The sequence below is a fragment of the Harpegnathos saltator genome, unplaced genomic scaffold (genome assembly GCF_003227715.2).
Source record: "Harpegnathos saltator strain DR-91 unplaced genomic scaffold, Hsal_v8.6 scaffold51, whole genome shotgun sequence".
NCBI classification, from domain to species: Eukaryota; Metazoa; Arthropoda; class Insecta; order Hymenoptera; family Formicidae; genus Harpegnathos; species Harpegnathos saltator.
The window spans coordinates 276,392-295,469 of record NW_020230327.1 but is presented as its reverse complement, the minus strand read 5'-3'; the positions used below and the strand labels follow the sequence as shown (position 1 = coordinate 295,469).

The 19,078-nt window shown below is 39.7% G+C and overlaps 3 protein-coding genes and 1 long non-coding RNA gene across 4 annotated transcripts in view; 2 read left to right on the top strand and 2 right to left on the bottom strand.

The window, feature by feature from the left end:
- The window catches only part of LOC105186631 (SLIT-ROBO Rho GTPase-activating protein 1), a 70,322-nt gene extending 65,063 nt beyond the window's left edge, over positions 1 to 5,259 (bottom strand). The window contains exon 1 of the mRNA XM_011146969.3: positions 4,913 to 5,259. Within this exon, the coding sequence (XP_011145271.1) occupies positions 4,913 to 4,991 (79 nt within the window). The 5' untranslated portion in view covers positions 4,992 to 5,259. The remainder of the gene's footprint in view (positions 1 to 4,912) is intronic.
- A 1,332-nt stretch (positions 5,260 to 6,591) lies between these two features.
- Positions 6,592 to 9,731, top strand: LOC105186632 (intraflagellar transport protein 74 homolog). The gene is made up of 2 exons (XM_011146976.3): positions 6,592 to 7,419; positions 7,954 to 9,731. The coding sequence occupies exons 1-2, from the start codon at positions 6,971 to 6,973 to the stop codon at positions 9,476 to 9,478; spliced, it is 1,974 nt and encodes a 657-aa protein (XP_011145278.1). The 5' UTR covers positions 6,592 to 6,970; the 3' UTR covers positions 9,479 to 9,731.
- On the bottom strand, positions 9,444 to 12,986 carry bsf (bicoid stability factor). The gene is made up of 3 exons (XM_011146977.3): positions 10,162 to 12,986; positions 9,924 to 10,077; positions 9,444 to 9,805 (listed from the first exon to the last, which is right to left on the bottom strand). Exons 1-3 carry the CDS (start codon positions 12,895 to 12,897, stop codon positions 9,597 to 9,599), a joined length of 3,099 nt encoding a protein of 1,032 aa, XP_011145279.1. The 5' UTR covers positions 12,898 to 12,986; the 3' UTR covers positions 9,444 to 9,596.
- A 1,054-nt stretch (positions 12,987 to 14,040) lies between these two features.
- Positions 14,041 to 16,269, top strand: LOC112589446 (uncharacterized). Its single transcript, XR_003113555.1, has 3 exons — positions 14,041 to 14,102; positions 14,397 to 14,511; positions 15,996 to 16,269. It is a non-coding gene; the product is annotated as an uncharacterized LOC112589446 (long non-coding RNA).
- The last annotated feature ends 2,809 nt before the right edge of the window (positions 16,270 to 19,078 follow it).

Sequence of the window (19,078 nt, the reverse complement as noted above, 5' to 3'; positions counted from 1 at the left end):
GCGTGTACATACCGATGTGTGAGTATGCGTGTGGTTACGCTTACCAGCCGGCGACGGCAGGGCCGGGCCCGCAGGCCGGAAAGCGTTCGTTTGATCTCATTGGAAGGGTCGAAGGTTCGGCCAGGTAACGGAAGGGCTCCGTCGGACCGCAAGTTATAGTAGAGAGCTCGTCATCGCGCCTCTCTCGGCGTTATATTTTTGATGCCATGCCGTACACAACTAAACGCGTACGGTATACACATTAAGCGATTTTCCTAACATTCTCACCATTTTTTCACTGAGGCTGAGGTACATACTCCGTTTTGGAACCCCCCCCCCCCCCCAAAGAATGCCTCGCGATGATTTCCCATGCACGAACGAAGCAAAAGGATTAGATTAGAATAATACAAGATCGCATTGTTTTGCGCGAGATATTGATCGACGGCTTGGATTCTGAAATTCTATTGTCTCGTTTATTCTCTGGCATTTATGAAATGGACTTTCTATTTTATTCGGATTTATTTCCCTTACTTTACCGGGAAGCGTATCGCGCTGACGAGCTTACGGTACGGGATTTTGCTATTAGATTATTTTCCGTGCAATACTGCAATGCACCCCGAGGTACGTATGTCATAACGAGGTCGCGGGAAGTATCTCTACACATCCGCGCAATGCGTCGCCGCGTGAAATCCCGCCAAGGCCTGTTATAGGAATTAAATCCGCCGCCTACGCCAATGGCACGATTAGAAAGTCTTGATAGATTAATATTTCCGCGAAGCGGGGATTTTTGCGCGAAATTTTATCAAAGTAGTCCGGAGGCTTATGTGATGCTGGAGAAAATTATTTCGTCTTCCGCGTAGCGTGGATATTACTCCCGGCTGCGTTAGATAAAAGTCTCGTTTCTCTCCGGCCTGCGAGAGCGAGAGAGCTCTCTACGCGTATCTATGCGTATCGAAACAAAGTCGAGGATATCGATAACGCTAATGAGAAACGAGATCGACCGAATCGGCGAGACGATCGAATATGTCAGAGAAGCGGAAAATCCTCCGACGAGTCGACTGTTTTCTTTCGATTAGCGTTAGAGGAAGCCGTGCTTTATGAGCGAAATATTTGGTTAAGTATACAAGATAAGCAGAGAGGCGTCTAAGGCTGAAATAACACGCTTCGCTCGAGAGGCGGTGGACGCTCTTAGAACCGATCAATCGTTAAGCTCGATCGAAGGCTGGACACGTGATTAATCTCGACGTAAAAACTCAATCGCATGTTGCGCATGTAGAGTGCGTTAACTCAGGTCGGTCAATTCACCGACCAATCAAGTCAATGATTAACGCGATTACGTTATAGCATCATTATATTCAAGAGAGGACAGATAAATAAAATCAGTTTACAGCGATCGCGCGAGCCTCTCGTGGACTTTCTCGTTTCGTATGAAATATTCAGTCATGGAAATTGCGTCTCTGGGAAGGGAAATCCCCGTTAAAACAGAGTCCACGTGAGACTGATTGTGAAGTAAAATTTTGGCGTTCTGCTTGCAATATCGTCGAACGATACCGGCAGCACACGGTTTTCGAACACAAGATCTTTGTTGATTTCGACATCGATGCCGAAAGCTGATCGTGAATGTGCGCAATTCGACCGATCAAACTTTTATTACTGATCCACACGGAACGTGGGGGGATTATCGGCTCGTAAACGTCACGAATATTGTTGTAACGAATCGTTCGATCTCCCGTCGCGCTCGAATCGACGTGCAATCCGAGAACGATTCGACTAGGTGCGCCTGGCCGCACGTTGCAGCCTTCGTTTCTCGTATGCACTGACATTCCAATGCTGCTGCAACTGTCTGCACTTGATCGCCTCTCACTGTGCACCAGCAACGGCAACGACGACGGCGGTGTTCTCGGCGGTAATCAACGCGTAATGCCTTTTCGATTCGGACGCGGCGGGAAAAACGCGAATAACTTCGCAGCATGCGCGCGCGCGCGCACGCTCGGATTCTGTCTCGGTTTCGCTTCCGCGTAATTATTAAACGTATTATTAATCGGGAAAGGTCCGACACACTAGCGCAGTTTCTTCGCGCGATGATTCATGCTCTTCTCGCGATTGAACTCGCCACAACGGTAATGAGAGATTTATGATGTCATGGGAGCAAAATTAATCGCAACAATGGTGATATTCCACGGCGAATTATACCTCGTTTTGCAATTCGAACAAAATTTAACGGGGAGGATAATTATTCCGGATTGACGTTAGCAAAGCTCGCGTGGCAAATAGCTGAAAATAATACACGGTTCAATCTGACAAATGCGCAAAATACCTAGCCGATACCGGGCGTTCAGGTCGAAAGATTGTAATGCAAATTTATGCATAGCCGACTACGTCGGAATCGCTTGAGAAGACACTCGGGATTGATGGAGCTTTCGATCCGGTTCCGCAAAATACAAAATAAACAGCAAGTAAACAAATAAAAATCCGGAAAGTCTGAATAGCGCGTACGTAAAGTTAACGGACGTTGGCGGGATACGAGGTCGCGAAAAAAAAAATCCTTTCGCGAGATAAGAGATCACCCCTATCTCACCCCGAGACGCGAATCGCGCGGCTTCGCTTCGAGCATGACGCGTTTCTCTTCTTCTCATGCGGAACGACGTGTTTATTTGCGAATCGACCGCCTAGTTTCTATCGCTGTAAGTATCTCTCCAATGGAGGAATCTGTCTCTTTCTCTTTCTAACGTCGCCGAGTGATCTCGTTGTCGAGATCTCTTCCCATCGGATTTATTCGCGATCTTCTACGTTTGCTTTCTTTTTTCAATTGGATCTCGAAAGCAGATCCCTTTAGAGATACACCGAGATCCTTCGTTCGTACTTTGCTCCATCGCGTCTAATTCAGAGAAAGGCCGAACAGACATCTTACGAAACATCGTGACGTGAATATCCCGACTTTGTATCCCGACTTTAAATTCATATACGTGAAACGCGTCTAGACGAAGCTCACAATTTGCTAGAAATGTCTTCGTAGAAGTAAAAGTAATTTTTGTTATTTTACCGCTATATAATGTTCGTGCACAGCCGATTAATTATATCCTATTATGTGTAACCCAACGAGACACACGGTAACATCATCGTGTCGAATCATCGATGGCTCAACGTCTGAAGCGTTTTTTAGTTCCGAGACGCGCACACGTAACGATGTGAATCCGTTTGACTCACGTCTCCAATTTTTCGGAGAGATTTGGGGTAACGACAGATTTATGCGCATCGCAACGGCGTACGTTTACGTAAGTCGCGCGTCGCAACGTCGGAAGTTGAAACTCCGCCGAGTTACGCGAGTCGTGCGACGACCACGAGATTGGTAACATGCCATTTTGCGTATTACACTCCTCACGGTAGACAGATCGCACCTGTTCGCCGCGCCGAAATCGCGCTCATTAATCTTCACGAAGTGGATACCGCCTAAGTGAGCGAGTGTGCTCAATGACGCGCCGAAATAGACTCGCTCGTGACTGCGATTCATGCGCGTTTACTCACGCTCGCGGCTGATCGGAAATTCGTATCGACCGCGAAACTCGAAACTCCGCTCTCGAAACTGCCATCCGGACGAAACGTGCGCGCGCGCACGTTCCTCTCTCCGCGAACAATCCGCCGCGACAAAGCGCGCTAATGTGCCGAGGCAGAAATCGGTGTTCCACCGATGAGAACCGGCGCTTCTTTTGCAAAAAGAAGCGAGAAGAATGAGGAAAAGGAAAGTACGCTAGCGTTCTTATTAATCATCGAAGAGTGTTTCCCTCGCCGAAAAAAACCGACTTTGTTTCTCGAGATTAAAATGGACCTGCGTACAATCAGCTGATCGAAGCTTTCAATGCTTATTTTCGATGAGTTTCGCAACGTATATTCCGTTGTATCCAATAGAAGAATTAATGTTTTGGTAATTTTCGCGAGAGATCCATTTCCCTGTTGGATATGAAATGCGTCGCAAAACTCAGTAAAAAATGTGTTGCAATTTATAATCAACCGACTCGTTGATCGTATCCTTTCGATAGTTAAAAAAAATTTTTGTTAACGACTTGTGTTACGGACACGTGTTTATATAGCTATGTAACATTTTCACGAGAGATTGTTATTCATTTGTTGAACATTTCTATAATTAATTGCTGTATCGCGGAGTCTCTTGCGGAGTATTGCGCATTTAACTTATCACAAGGGAATAGTGCCAAGGCTGATTAATATTCTCTTTTACTATAGATTTGTCTATAATGTAAACTAGCAGAAGAACGAGAACCATCAACGTCACGATTCAACGTTGCGATTCGAGTCCGGATAAAAATTGGATACGCTCGCAGATACGGATGTAAAGGACATTTGTCTTTCCATCTTGAAAATGTCAAAATTCATGTGTAAAGAAAGACATTCCAATACGAATTTCAAATCATAGGGCAACGTTGACCGTCATCGCATGTCATTGCGAATGCAAAATATTAAGTTTCACATTATACAAATTAAGATATTGCGGTTCTTGCGTACGAAATATCGACGTTACATCGACGATCTTCCGGCAACTTCGAGACGAATCAAAAGTTCTCTCGCCGATCTGATAACTTGAGGTTATGTTTTACGAATTTCTCCAGATGAGCAACCATCTTGATAATCTCACTTTGAACGAAAAGTTGAGGGAAGTTAAAAGCGACCAAAGGTCAGAGGTAGCTTCTCAGTTTCGTACTTCACACGTTGAATAATGCACGCTGACAGAGATTTACACACTTGCATGGTATCGCATCCGACGCGATTCACAACAATCGATTATCGCGGCTCCGACGTTTACTTTCGAACAGCGTGTCAGAACTCAGGAGACGCACGCGAGCACCCGAATTTCGTACGCAAGCACCCGAATAGCAAGAGAAGAGAAACGGCCGTAAAGGCGCCACAAAACAACACTCACTGTTAAAGACGAGCAGCTTCCGCGTGGAACCGAGCCGTTTGATGGGTGACTTGATGCCGTCGATCTCTTCCTCGTCCATGATCCCGTGCCGGCGACCGTGTGGACCTTGATTTCCGCTGCTTGCCCGTGGACTCTCTCTCTCTCTCTCTTTCTCACCGCAGGGGGCGAGGGAGATGCGTTCTTTCGTTGCACTTGCGGGCACTCACACGACGCACTCACATATGCGATAAACGCGCACACGCCGGTTGCGCGTTTCTATCGTCACGCGCGCGAACCTCGAACGAACGCGAGAGAGACGGAGAGAGAAAAAGGGAGAGAGAGGGAGAGAGAGAGAGAGAGGAGGATAAGGAGACAGAAACAGAGAGAGAGAGAGAGAGAGAGAGGAGAGAGAAAGAGAAGGTAGACGCGGACACGCGCGCGCGCGACACTCGCCGCGGTTCAGAGCATTCTCTCGCGCACGAGGAGGCCGGATCGCCTCCACCGCGTCTGTTCGTTCGTCGGTCCCCCGTAGGAACCGGTTTACCGTGTGGCGTCGTTAAGCACAGCGGCGGAGAGGCGTGCAGAGAGAGCAGGATGCCCGATGGTGCGGGTTTTTGTGTGGACGCGGACGCACGCAACACACCACGCAGCGCCGTTCGTCGCGCGCGCGTTCCTCGCTCGTGGTGCACTCGCGGCTCTCGTTACTCGATCGTCGCCGCTCGTGGCTACTCGCGCGCGTCTTGCGCCGGTGCGCGAGCGAATGTCGTCGGTCGCCGGAGCGGAGGGGAGTCGATCGGCGATCGCCGAGTCCGAAGCCGTCCGAATCCGAACAGCCAGCCAGCCAGCCAGCCGGCCGATCGAGCAATTCGAACGCTCGACCAGCGAACTATGGAGATGCCGGCTGTACTGAACGAGACAGACAGGCGGAGGAAGAGAGAGAGAGAAAGAGAGAGAGAGAGAGAGAGAGAGAGAGAGAGAGAGAGAGAGAGAGAAAGAGAGACAGAGAAAGAGAGCGCGCGCAAACGAGCACGCTAGGTCGGCTCCTCGCCGCGTAGTGCGCCGGTTAGCCGCCTCGGCTCTCCTCGAGGCCGCCGCTGTGGCGTAGATATTCTTGGACAACGAACGTATATTAATTCAACTTCGGGGACCCTCCGTCGCCACCGCGCTGGTGCCGCCTGAATGCATCGTCGTCGCGCTTCGCCCGTTCGGTCGCGACACACCGCGTCTCACCGCCGTTGCTTGGCAACTGATGATAATTGCCGCGCTTCGAGCGTCGAAAGCGTCGATGGCGCTATCTAGCGGAACGGGCGGGAACAACCATCACCGAACAAAGCAACGTGTGAAATGTAGTTTTTATACACGAAAACTTAAGGAATCTACATCCTCGCACGGTGTCTTTAGTAATATTAATAATTGGAGATTAAAGGCAAAGGGAGGGGGCATTCTTTACGGCACAAATATATTATAACTCTGATAGAAATATCGATATATGTTAACGGTGATTCCGACGTGCACCGACATGATAAAACAGTGCACGCAACACGTTCTCTTACCGCCTTATTATCATGTTGTTCGATTATGTTATGTCAAGTATAAGCTATATTTGAAACTACTCGGAATGAAAATAAAGCATCGACGGAGACAAATGCACGTTATAATGACTTTGCTTTCCTCGTTAATAATTTCGTTCTTTTTGCGTTTATTTCTTTCCCCCTTCGTCTTTCGATATAACCGCAACATATATATCGTAACCAATTGTGTATAAAACCTTTTTCTCCCCCTTTGTCATTAAATGAATTACAATTTTCATTAATTATTAAATATAGATGCTATCCTAAAAATCTAACCTATCATCCCACGGGAAGAGAACGCCACTTCGCGCAAACATGGCGTTAATCGTCCAGCGAATTCAAACGAGTCACTTAAGCGCATCAGTTTCTATGACTACGGCTAGCAAAACATTAGCATCGTATAATACCTGATCAATCAAAGGATAAATGCGCAGTCTATGCGCCGGAGAGTCGTCCCCACGCTACGTTCCCACGAGCTACACCGGGCGAGAACGCGATCGTTGAGAAAATGGACCCTGAAAAGACCGTTTCCGGTAAGACCGCCGAACGACCGATAACCCGTTGGCGGCGGGACCAGCAGGAGGATGTGGCTAGCACCTCGACCAAAATTGACAGGCCGCCGACCGGCATGGTGAGACCTCAGAGCAAGTATGATCGGCCGAGATCTCGACGGGGGCACAAAGACGAATCGTCGGAATACGCCGGTTCGACTGTTAATTTTCGTTCGGCGACGCCCGGACGTCTTGCCCTGGCAAGGCCGCCATCGACATCCTTCCTGTCTAATCGTGTTCCAACCGCGGGCTCTCGGCTCGTCAGAATGGATTCCGGACTGACTCGATCTAGCACAGGACTAGCCGCGACCAAGCAGTTCAATGTCAGTATATTAGATCGGCCGATAACGCAGCATGGGATCGCGGGTGTGCGGCCGGGAACCACCAGAGGTTTACCGATGACTAGGTAAAGGCGCGTTAAAGGGAGGGAGGAAATAACATGTTATTTGTTTGTTATCGTTCAAAATTACTTTGTTGTCAATAAAACTCTGGTGATGCAATTAGTAATGGTAACACAATAACATCGTTTGAAGAGTGATAACGAATATATAATATTTAGTTATTTTTATTATTTTACATAGGCAAAATATTTGTATGAATGATAGTATATCACAAAAACTTCCAAAATTTAATTTAAAAAATTGTAATAAATTACTTCTCAAATAATAACAAATTATTTCCCCCTTCCCCCCTTTCTCTCTGAATAAAGATATTTTAATCTATTGCTGTTTATAATTCTTTTGATTTTTTTTCGAACTACTATAATTAATAATTAATAATTACTATAGCATTCTGTTGGCTATACATATGAAAATGAAAATTTGCTTTTGTCTCTAAGAAAATTGAAAATACAAATTATTTATGCTCTGAAATGTTTCTCTATTGAAATTACTGCTTTTTACGAAGTTGTTAATCATACGGTTGAAATTTCCATCTACAGGCAGATTCAGGACAAGAGATACTATGAAGGGTTGCTGCAGCTGAAAATAAGGGAACTGACCCAGGAGGTTGGGACCATAATGAAGGACATAGACACGCAGAATAAAGAGAAGGCCACCTTTCTGCACTATGACAAGAGAGCCAAGAGCTTAGCTGCAGAATTGACGACTTTGCAAGCCGAATTAGCAGATTACAATCTCGTCGTGGACAAGATGACCTTGGATGTTGACAAGGGAACGATAGAACAGGAGGCTAAGGAGCTTGAACTGATGAACGAACGCAGAACAGCGGAGGTCGAGCGACTGTTTGAGCAACGTAAACAAATGGAACAAAGGTTGCACAAAATGGAGAAAGATATTGAGAACGAAAAAAAGCGAACTGAACATCTGATCGAGAGCATGGACCCGCAGACAAAGGAGAAGTACGACGACCTGTCCCGGCAGAAGACGGACTTGCAGGAGCAAGCGCAGCAGATGCAGCGCGAGCTGGATCAATTGTCGAAGGAACAGGCTCACCTGGAAGAGCAGATTGCACTGTCGCAGGTGAAACAAGAAGCGGTGAAGCTTCAGGTTAGAATCATAGAAGCGGAGGAGAAGCGAGACCGACTGCGAGAAGAAGAACGTAGGCGATTGTCACCAGAGGACGAGAAGGAGCAACTGCTGCAGAGGATAAAGCACGACAATACGGACATCGCTGCGACAGAGGCGCAGATAGCCGAGAAAGAGAGGAAAGTGAGCGAATTGGAACTGGAGCTGGAACAATTGGAAACGGATATGGAAGATAATCAGTCGGAGAAACAGGTGAAATACAAAGAGCTGCGTAAACGGGAGGAGACAATGGAGCAGTTCATGTTGACATATGAGCAAAACAAGCAGGAAGAGATTGAGAAACTGGAGAAACTCAAGCGAGACATTGTCGACAAACTGGCAGCAGTAGCGAACGGAGTGGCCAACAACGAATACCTGACGGAGGCCGAGGAAATGGCCGTGTTGCGCGACAAGTTTTCGTACAACGATTATGAAGTCACGCATCACGACGACGATTTTGATAGTCTGAAGAAGGATTACGCCACTATGCAACAAACATTCAACAAGATGAGAATCCTAGAGGAGAAACTGCAACTTGAGTCCAAGCAGATGAAGGAGAAACTGAAAAAACAGCAGAGCGAACTGATCATTCTGGAGGATCTAGACGGTCTGAAAACACGAAACGAGCTTAAACGAGACGAGTTAATTGTTGAACGTGAAGGACTGGTGTCTGAGGAAACGATACGCGAGGATGAGCTCAAGTCCCTGCAAACAGAATATGACGAAATCAAAGAGAAGCTGGAGAAATACGAGGTTTATCCAGAGATCAATAGCCTGGAGGATAAGCTGGCGAAATTGAAAGCGGACAACAAGGAGATCAAGGAATTCATGAACAAAGAGAAGGAGCGCGTTAATTACGAACCGCTTAAAGAGAAAGCATTCAAATTAATCAATGATTACGGTCTGGTGCTTCGGGAAAATCTGAAATCTCTTTATTGAATCGTATGTTTGTCTTTTTGAGATATAACAATGTTTCTTAGAAAATAATAACAATGCGAATATGAGACAACGATAACGACGATTATATACCTGCGCTTACGACTGAATTGTCTTTATCTCACGCGTTTTGTCGTTCGAGTCTTATATGTTTATTATTATTACTAACAATTACCTCATTCTTGTCCGAATCGAAATCGGCTGGGAGTGGTATTTTATTCAACTTGAAAAATTCAATAAATCCATGTTTGAAAGATTTGCTAGGCTTGATATTTTTCTCGCGCATTATTTCCCAGAGTTCGAGGGCGTTCTTGTGATCACCTATTTTACCTGTTAGTATAAAATGTCAATAGTATTAAGTATCGATGAATCTTGTATGTAGTATGTATGTATTTCACTACATGTGTGTGTGTGTGTGTATATATATATATATATGGTATATACTTACTATAGTAGGCAAGGAGCGTGTCGCACAAGAAAATTTGGTTCACATTGTTCGAGTCCTGAGTCGCTTTCAAAATCATCAACAAGCTTTTCACATTGTTTGACTTCTGCGCGAAATTGAAGTAGTGCATGAGGTTGTTCATAATGATCCTTTGTTGCTGTAATAGAAAAGTCGCAGTGAAAAGAAAGTATAATAAAAGAGACACAATAGTCAGAACATGTCGGGGATATGTTTCAGTTACCTGCAATATAGATTGTAGTTCCTCCATTTTTTCCAAATTTGCCAATGCTATTACCAGCGCGGTGTTGGCCGCCTCGACGCTGTATGTATTCGCCATCATATTGTATACCTCCTCTATGTATTTGTTCACATTCTCCAAGCGCGAACCATCTCTCTCACGTAGCAACGCCGTGAACACCTCTAACACCAACGGCAGTTTCTGGTACAAACGCATGCAATTTGCCAACGTGTCTACCGCCAGTGGAATATTGTTTTGTTTCAATGGTATCGCTATCAGTGGCCGCAGCACTTCGACGGTCATGTCGCAATAACGCTTATTTAGTAGAAGGTGTAACATGCGCTTTGTGTTTTCATGATATTCCCTTTCCGCCAACGCGTTCAGGAGCTTGGCGCAGCTTCTGCTCATGTTTTTCTTGTTATTGACGTTTGGGAAGTTCTCGATAATGTCGAAAGCTGTTTTCACTTTATCCGCTTTCACTAACGCGATGGCGAACAACAGGATCTTCTTGCTATCTACCAAGAATGTCGAGGAAACATTCCGCATATCCAAAAGCAACATCTCGGCTTCCTTCAGTTTATTATGCTTGACATATATCTCAAATAGTTGTATCTTCATGCCGGATGACCACACATACTGGTTTTTATCATATTCTTTCTTTATCTCCTCTGCTTTCTCCAAATTGTTCTGTAAGTAATATATATCGAATAAACGGCGCAAAATATTCTTGGTACCGAGTCCTTCACTCTTCAGTTCGACGAGATGACAAGTCAGCTCGTTGATACTCATGAACCGCGGATGCGGTATGATCGTTATTATTGGGAATTGCAAATTTCTGTCAGTCATTTTATCAATCATATTGGCCAATTTCATATTTAAGTTAGAAGTAATATTGGCATTATTGATTCTGTTCTTCAAAATGTCAGCATCTTGTGTTGTTAATTTCACTCCAATGTTATAGAACGTTTTCAACAAAAGATGAAACTCTTCCATGGACAATTTCGAACTGTTCTGTCTCAACAGCTTGAACAGGAATAAACTTACACAGTTATGACCCTCCTCATGCGCAGTCAGCACCCGTGCGCAGTCCTTGATGTTTCGAGTGGCCAAGTAAACTTCTATTAGCGCTGGTAACAGTATTCTGTAGTTCAACTTCATATGCATATAATCATACAGACATATCACGTCCTCCAGTCGATTATTTTGCAGCAAGAAGTATATCATAGGCGTGTTCAAGAAATAGGATTGTATGTCGATCATTTTCAATTTCTGCAATGTGATAATCGGATTCGCCGTATTCAGGTACGGAAATATATAATGGACCAACGTTTCAAAGTCAAAGTCCACGTTCATGGTCTTCATGGAGTCGATGAGCGAGTATATTTTGGCTTCGCCCTCGTTTCGCTGCGCATTCACCAGCAGAGGCCAATAATAATGAGGCCTTATTTCGATATTTCTCTTCCGCATCGCGTTGAATATCGCAAGAGACAGTTTCTCTCTGCCAAGTTTCAAGGAAGTTTCTGCTATGTTGGCTAACGCCATGGGTTCGTATTCCGACTCTACAAAATTGTTCGCGAATTTCATGATGGTCTCGTTGGTTGCGTTCGTTATGATCAGCTGATTCAGGAAATTGTTCACAATGCTCTTTGCGTGTTTCGCGCTCTCTTTGTTCAACGCTATGCAATTTACAATTGCATACGCGTCCATAAATTGATTCGCGCGCACCAGTTCATTTATCGTACTGTTAATTTCGGACATGACTATTGTTACCGAGGATGTGAGGAAATTCATGATCACAGGGATATGTCTGCCATTGCCAGATACACTCAAGGACTTTATTATCTGAAGGAAAGTCGAGGGATCTTGCACCTCGTCGTTCAGAATCTTGACCAAGTTTAGAATATCACCTTGTGCTGCATATCCGCAGGCTAACTCGGTATACAACCTGTTAACGGGCAGATTCGCGTTTTGCGCGGACGTAATTACATTCAGTGCTTCAGTGATGTTACCCTGAGCCAAGTAAGTTTGCATCAATGTGCAATAGGTATTCTCATCGAGTAAAATATTTCTGGCCTTTATCATGGATACAATATTCCGCAAGTGTGTAATATTACCTGTCTTGATAGCCGTGTTGAGCAGCAAACGATACGTGTCATCGTCCGGCTTCACGCTCATTTTGCTAAGGAACTTGTTCGGATCCACAGAGCTAGAATTCTCTGCATACATATTCAACAATGTGTTGTAATGCTCCAACGTTAGCGCGCTGTCGTTTCTCTTAGCAAGCTGCCATACCCGATCGAGGAGACCTTGCCTGTCGTTCGGTTTCAAAGTAGACAACGAACTGCCGCAACATTTGAGCAGCAGCACGCCGGTGCTCGGCTGCAGCTGGTACTTGCTCTCGTTGCACAACTGTATAACCTCCTCCAACCTGTCCGCCGACCATATTTGCCCCTGTTCCACATCGTTGCAAAACGATGTCAGTTTCTGATTAACATCGTCGACCGACGATTGTGAGGTTGTTATGCTAAATGTCCTGACGCCGCACGCTCGGTAATTTGGTCGCGTCGGCGATATCGTCGGTGATATATAACAATGATGCAACGAACGGAGAACATAACCTCCTTCACGTGCCAATGACGATGTCGAGTGCAATGAACAAATCACCCGTGATCTTATATCACTTCTGAGAACGGTCAATACATATTTTCTCAAATGTAGCATCTTATCGGCTTCAATCATCGCGTATCTTATTGAAAAACTAGTGTTAAATGTATGAACATCACGAGAACATGTAATAAGAACGTGTAATAAGAACGAACGATGATCGACTAATAAGTCGATATTCGAGTCTCATTCTGTAAAGGAATCGATTAAATTATTTTGATGTTCGACCTGTCGATTTCAGACCTGCATCTTCCAATATCTAGAGTAGAGTGATTTTATTATATTTTTTAAAAATAAAAAGAGACAACTAATTTGTAATTGAGTTATATTATCAGAAAATTAAAAGCCTACTTGAATCATTATTAAGTCGCAATTTAGATTGTGCACAACTTCTCAAACAAAATATCAAATTATTATAACATCAAAATGACAAGCAAAGTATAACGTTCCTAAAACCAGCGGCACACGGTGCTTGTTTTCGTGCTGGATTGCTTGCTGGATGAAAATACTGAGTTCTGATTGGTGCATTTCCATCCATCTTCGCAATCCAGCACGAAAATAAGCATCGTGTGCCGCTGGCTTTACTTTGATTATTCCTATAACTTGCCGACCTTCATAAAATTTAACCGAGACTAGACCAAACGTATTTTGTGAATTTTTTTAGTAATGTATCAAATAGTACTCTTCTAGCTACGTCAGATGGCGCCATAAAATATTCTAATTCTAGGCTAATGAAACACACAAGTAAATCTGATATATAATTCAATCAGCTCGTTAAAACATCCTTCTTAAGCGTTTATATAATGTTTCTTCAATGTATTTATTTATACCATAAAATACGAAAAAAAGCAGCAATGAGATATTTTAGTCTTATATACAAATTTTTAAAAAGGCATTTACCATTAACAGATAAAATAGTTCACTAGTAAAAAAGTTTAAATTAATCAATTATTATTAATAATCTTAAAATTTTATTGACTGTAAAAAATTGCTATATTTTTTAATCAATTTTTTGGAAATAAATTATTTTCTTCAATATAGTCCATCCCTAAGTGCTAGACACTTTTTTGTGACACTGTATTTCGACGAATTTCTCTCACGGTACCGGTAGATGGCGCTGGATAAACTGTTGTCGAACTTGTCCATTTATATATTTCCTACGATGACTGGAATCGTGTTCAAGAAGCAACAATTATATCGCATATGGCATAATTCAAGAAGATGGTCGTTGAATCTGCAAAACTTGTGCTGTTCAACGTAAAGCTTGTTGATATAAGCAAGTACGTATGCATTCCAAGTAAGGCGTTCAAAACATTTGAGATATCTGCTACACATCCACAATGTAACCTCAATAACTAAAGCTGGGTATTCTGTGTATGTGTGTATCAGTATTTTACGGACCAATTTATTCGTAAATCATGAATATATTATATTTTTCTATCGAAACGTATTAATTAGAGGTTGTATATTACACTTCTCTATTGTTACTCGATGAAAATCTTTCGTTGAAACTGGCGGTTTCATGGACTTGTCTGATTGGTTGTCGTTGATCACATGACCTTGATTAATTCCAGTTGGAATAATCGATGTTAGATCAACCGACGCCATTGCATGAAAACCCGTTAACGACGATTGTGTGTCGAAAGCGGATTCTGCGGAAATCTTCGAAATTTATACGTTGTACAAACGGTAAGTATCCATAATTATTACTCTCATATAGAAACAATCAAAATCAGACTTTATATGCCAAAAATTGTACTATTAAGACAAAGAATTAATGTCGAATTGTCGAGTGACGAGCGCAGCGTTCACAAATCATGAATTCGCGATTGTTTTAAAAATGACGAAAATTCTTTGTATAGCTTTTTAAGGTGTCTTGTCGGGTAATAAACTAATTGATTTATATTTTTTTGCGCGAGATGTAAACTATTATTGGCATAATTGAGTTACAAATGTTTCATATACATATATATCCTATAGCGTAAAATTAACGGTCGTAATTGTGAGAAAATGGCGCCATTTTGTGGTGAGGTAGTGATCGTAAAAGAAATATATTTTTGATATATTTTTTATATATTTCGGCATTTTTTTCGATTTATTATATATTTTATTGAATTGATTCCAACATAGTGTACAAAAATTTATAATCTTTCTTCAAATAATACATAATTCGGTATAATACGGCAATAATGGAGTTCATCAGATGAGAAATTTCAGGATTTACAAATGGCCATTTATGTACTCGGCATTTCCTGGTAATTTGCTATATAGAATACATTTCACATGTTACGATTCGATTACATGACACAAGCAACACACGCAAATGACAAATGACATGTTTATATTTATACTCACATAATAAACACACGCAACAAATCACAAACCTATATGACAAAGCTAAATATACGGAGTGTTTCAGTAGTACTGTAGATCCATTTATAATTTTTAAGTAGGTTTAGCACTGCAAAATTGCAAAACAAAGATTTGTATAGAAATATAAAGCATTATTTATAAATATTATAGCTTGTTATATTATATTTAGTTTTATAATATAAATTTGATATGGAATTTTTAAATTATGTTTTGGTTTTTAATTGTCTTTAAATATTAAATTCATTGTTTAAATATTAAATCCATGGATCTTACTGGCAACAAAACACTGTGTATAATTTAATGTAATCTATATGTAATATAGGATAAATACGGAAATAGAATAGAATAAATAGAGATAATATAATAGAATAAATAGAAAATAAATACGGAAATATAAATAAATAATTAAGTGCGTCGACGTACTTAGGCTCTTATGGAAATTATTAAGATACACTCAAAGCAATAAATATTTCACGCAACAAACTCCCTAAGATGGGGAAGCCCTTCGGTATACATATACATATACATATATAAAGATACGGTATTGTCCTTGAAACTTACATACTAAGTCTTACAAATACGCAATATTTTTTTATTATTAAATACGAATGAGAACACAACTGAAAGCTTTCCGTTTAAAAAACGGCTTCGCGAATATTCATTAAAAATATAGTCGATTACAACTAACGTAGTTATAGGGATATTTTAATTTTAAATTGTTTCTTCTTACGCTTTTATAGACTAGTTTACATTTTTTCATATGTCTTTATACATATTCTTACATTTCTACATTTTTACAGACTAGATTTACAGACTAGATTTATTACCCATGGACTGAGATCGTATGCTCTACTGCGTAAATCGAGGAAGGACGATTGTGCATCGAAATTGCAAACGAAGTAAAAAATGTGCGTAATACTGTCATTCATCGTGGAAAACAGTGAGTGAATAAATTATGATAAATTGTTCTGATTCTAGATCAAAATAATTATGCACAGTATTTATTTTCGACAGTCTCTCTCTCTCTCTCTCTCTCTCTCTCTCTCTCTCTCTCTCTCTCTCTCTCTCTCTCTCTTTCTCAGTTTCGATTAACTAAAATTTTGTATTATTAAAAATTAAATTCCATTAACTTCCCAATATGTTATGGTGCAGATAAATAACAGAATAAGTATAAATGTGTGCAATACATTTAATTATTAAGAAGCAGAGATTTTATAAATATTAGTTCTTTTAAGTAATTTATTTCAAAATTCTTTATTGCAAATATTTAATTTAAACATCTAAGAATCAGATCTGATAATCTAAGATCTAATAATCGAATTGTAGTTTTGCATAATTATGTACTGATTATCTCGTTGCTACTTCTGCATGCAATTTCAAGGAGATCTAATTTCCTCTCGATAAAACTGTTCGAGTAAATTGTCCATGAGCTTCCTGACTAGATGTCACTCTCAAGTAATATATCTTTATGTATTACTCTATCAATTAGGATGTGTGTTTATATGCTTTATTAGGGGAGAATGAACTTATATATTTTATTTCACTATATAGATTTCTATGATTAGCAGTTATTTTAGTACTAGATATTGATAATGTTAATGTTGCATTCAATTTTTTGGTAATATTAACTGTCATTTGATTTATTACTGACTCGACGTATATCTTTGGTATTTTAATAGATTTCTTTTAAACAAAATAAAGAAGGATAGGATATTTACTTTGCACACACAACTTCTATTAGCCTATTCATGAAATAAAGACATTAATTTTCAAGTGATTTGCACGCGAAATTAACCTAAACTTTATAAAATAAATATTTTTTTTATCCTATATTCACTTAATTTCGTTATAGAATAAAAAGGAAATCATGTAAACATTAAACAGAATTTGAACTTAAAGATTAAATTTGATTAACTCTCCAAAATATTAATGACTTAAAATTAGTAGGTCTTTTATTTTAATTTTTTTTAATTTAAAGTATTTTTGATCTTTAATATGTTTATCTTCGAAACAAATAAATTTCTATTAGAATATAAACTAAAAATAATATAATTATAAAATGTTAAAATAGGCACAGCCGCGTGTAATACTAGTTAATTACTATTTTATAATTTAATTTATAAAATATAGTTGACAGAGGAAAAGATAGTCTCTATTGATTGAATTGATAAAAAAATTAGAAGAGAAAGATCGAAATATGTAAATCAAGGCTAATACAAGTTAGGAAACATCATCGTTCTTGCGTTGTAAGATAGTATTTTTTGTATTCTCCTTTTATTTAAGTTTTCTTCAGTCAAAATACAGATAGTAATAGTACAATAGTACTTGCTATTTGTATTTTGGCTGAAGAAGACCTAAATAAATCTCCCGTTATATATAAACCTATTTTTGAAACGGAAAATAGAAAAGACTAACTGTTTTTATATAAAACAATGATAATTTATCACGAAAATGAAATAATCAAAATCTTTTGCAATTTACATCCAACTATATACACATTTGCACATTTGTTAAATAATTATAATTTATAAATTAAATTATTTATTTGCTTGTTTGGTATGTATGTTTTATATTCCTATATATTTTTTTATTATATTTAAATAGATAAATAAATAATTAAAAGCATATTTCAATGGTAAAAATTCAGAAAATTAAAATACAATATCTGATTTTCTCTTTGCTTTCTCCTATATTGCTAACATTGCTTTTTCCTATATTAATAGCTGCCATTAGGCACAGTCAAAGACATCTTGCTTTTGCATCAAGATAAAAGAACATTATTTCAATATATTAACTAAGTCATTAAACAAGTCAATTGAGGTCATTATACACAAATTATCATAGACTCAAATATAAGACGTAAACCTTAACTGAAAATCACTCATGTTTTACGTTTGGAATCTAAAAGATGTAATTGATGGTGAATCTAATAAGTAGAAATAATTTCCTTTCAACCAAGTTTAATCTAAATTATTTTTATGTATGATTTAAAGAGCGATATCTTTTTTATTAATGCTTCAGTTTTATTTACGATCGATTACGACAATTTGTGTGTGATGACTCTATGAAATGCACAGGCACTTTATACGTACTCCATTTAAATCCACTATAGTATCCTCCATATACTTAAATTATAATGCATAACTTTTTTTCTTTCTTTTGTTTTTCTTGAAATAGACTAGAAATTATACATACAATCGATTATTAAATATGGAAAATTAAAGAGTCTATATTAATACTAAATAATTCAGATACTGGCACATTTCCCAAATTATACATCACTTATCATATTTGTGTGAAATCGAAGCTCTCATCGGATGACTTATTAATGACTAGAATTGACTTGCACGACAAATTACCATTATTATTATTATTATGATAAAAATTAGCTTCATACCATTAAAATATATTATGAGAAAGTTATACAACATATGCTACTAAATAAGTTAAAAAACTTATAAAATTATCTGTAGAATTTACTAATATGATTATTCGATGTAAATTTCTTATGGCATCGTTAATATTCACGGGCTTTTTTACACACCAACACATATATATCTACAAATAATACTGCTAAGATACAAATAATACTGACTAGAATTGACATGATCGTCCGCGGCACGAGATGTAATAATCGTACGCTTAAAAGTTTCAGAAAGAAATTGCATTTATCAGTGGCCTGCATATTCTATTTTAAATATGGAATTAATTAATCTTAATTAAATCGTTTTTTAAATGAATATATCAAATATATCTATAAATAAATGTAATTAGAAGATATTGAAATTAAACAGAAATTAAACAAAGTGAGAAAAATGTATTTTGTTTCATCGAATTATTCACTTCATTTATTTCTTGCAATCTATTCTAATTATATTTATTT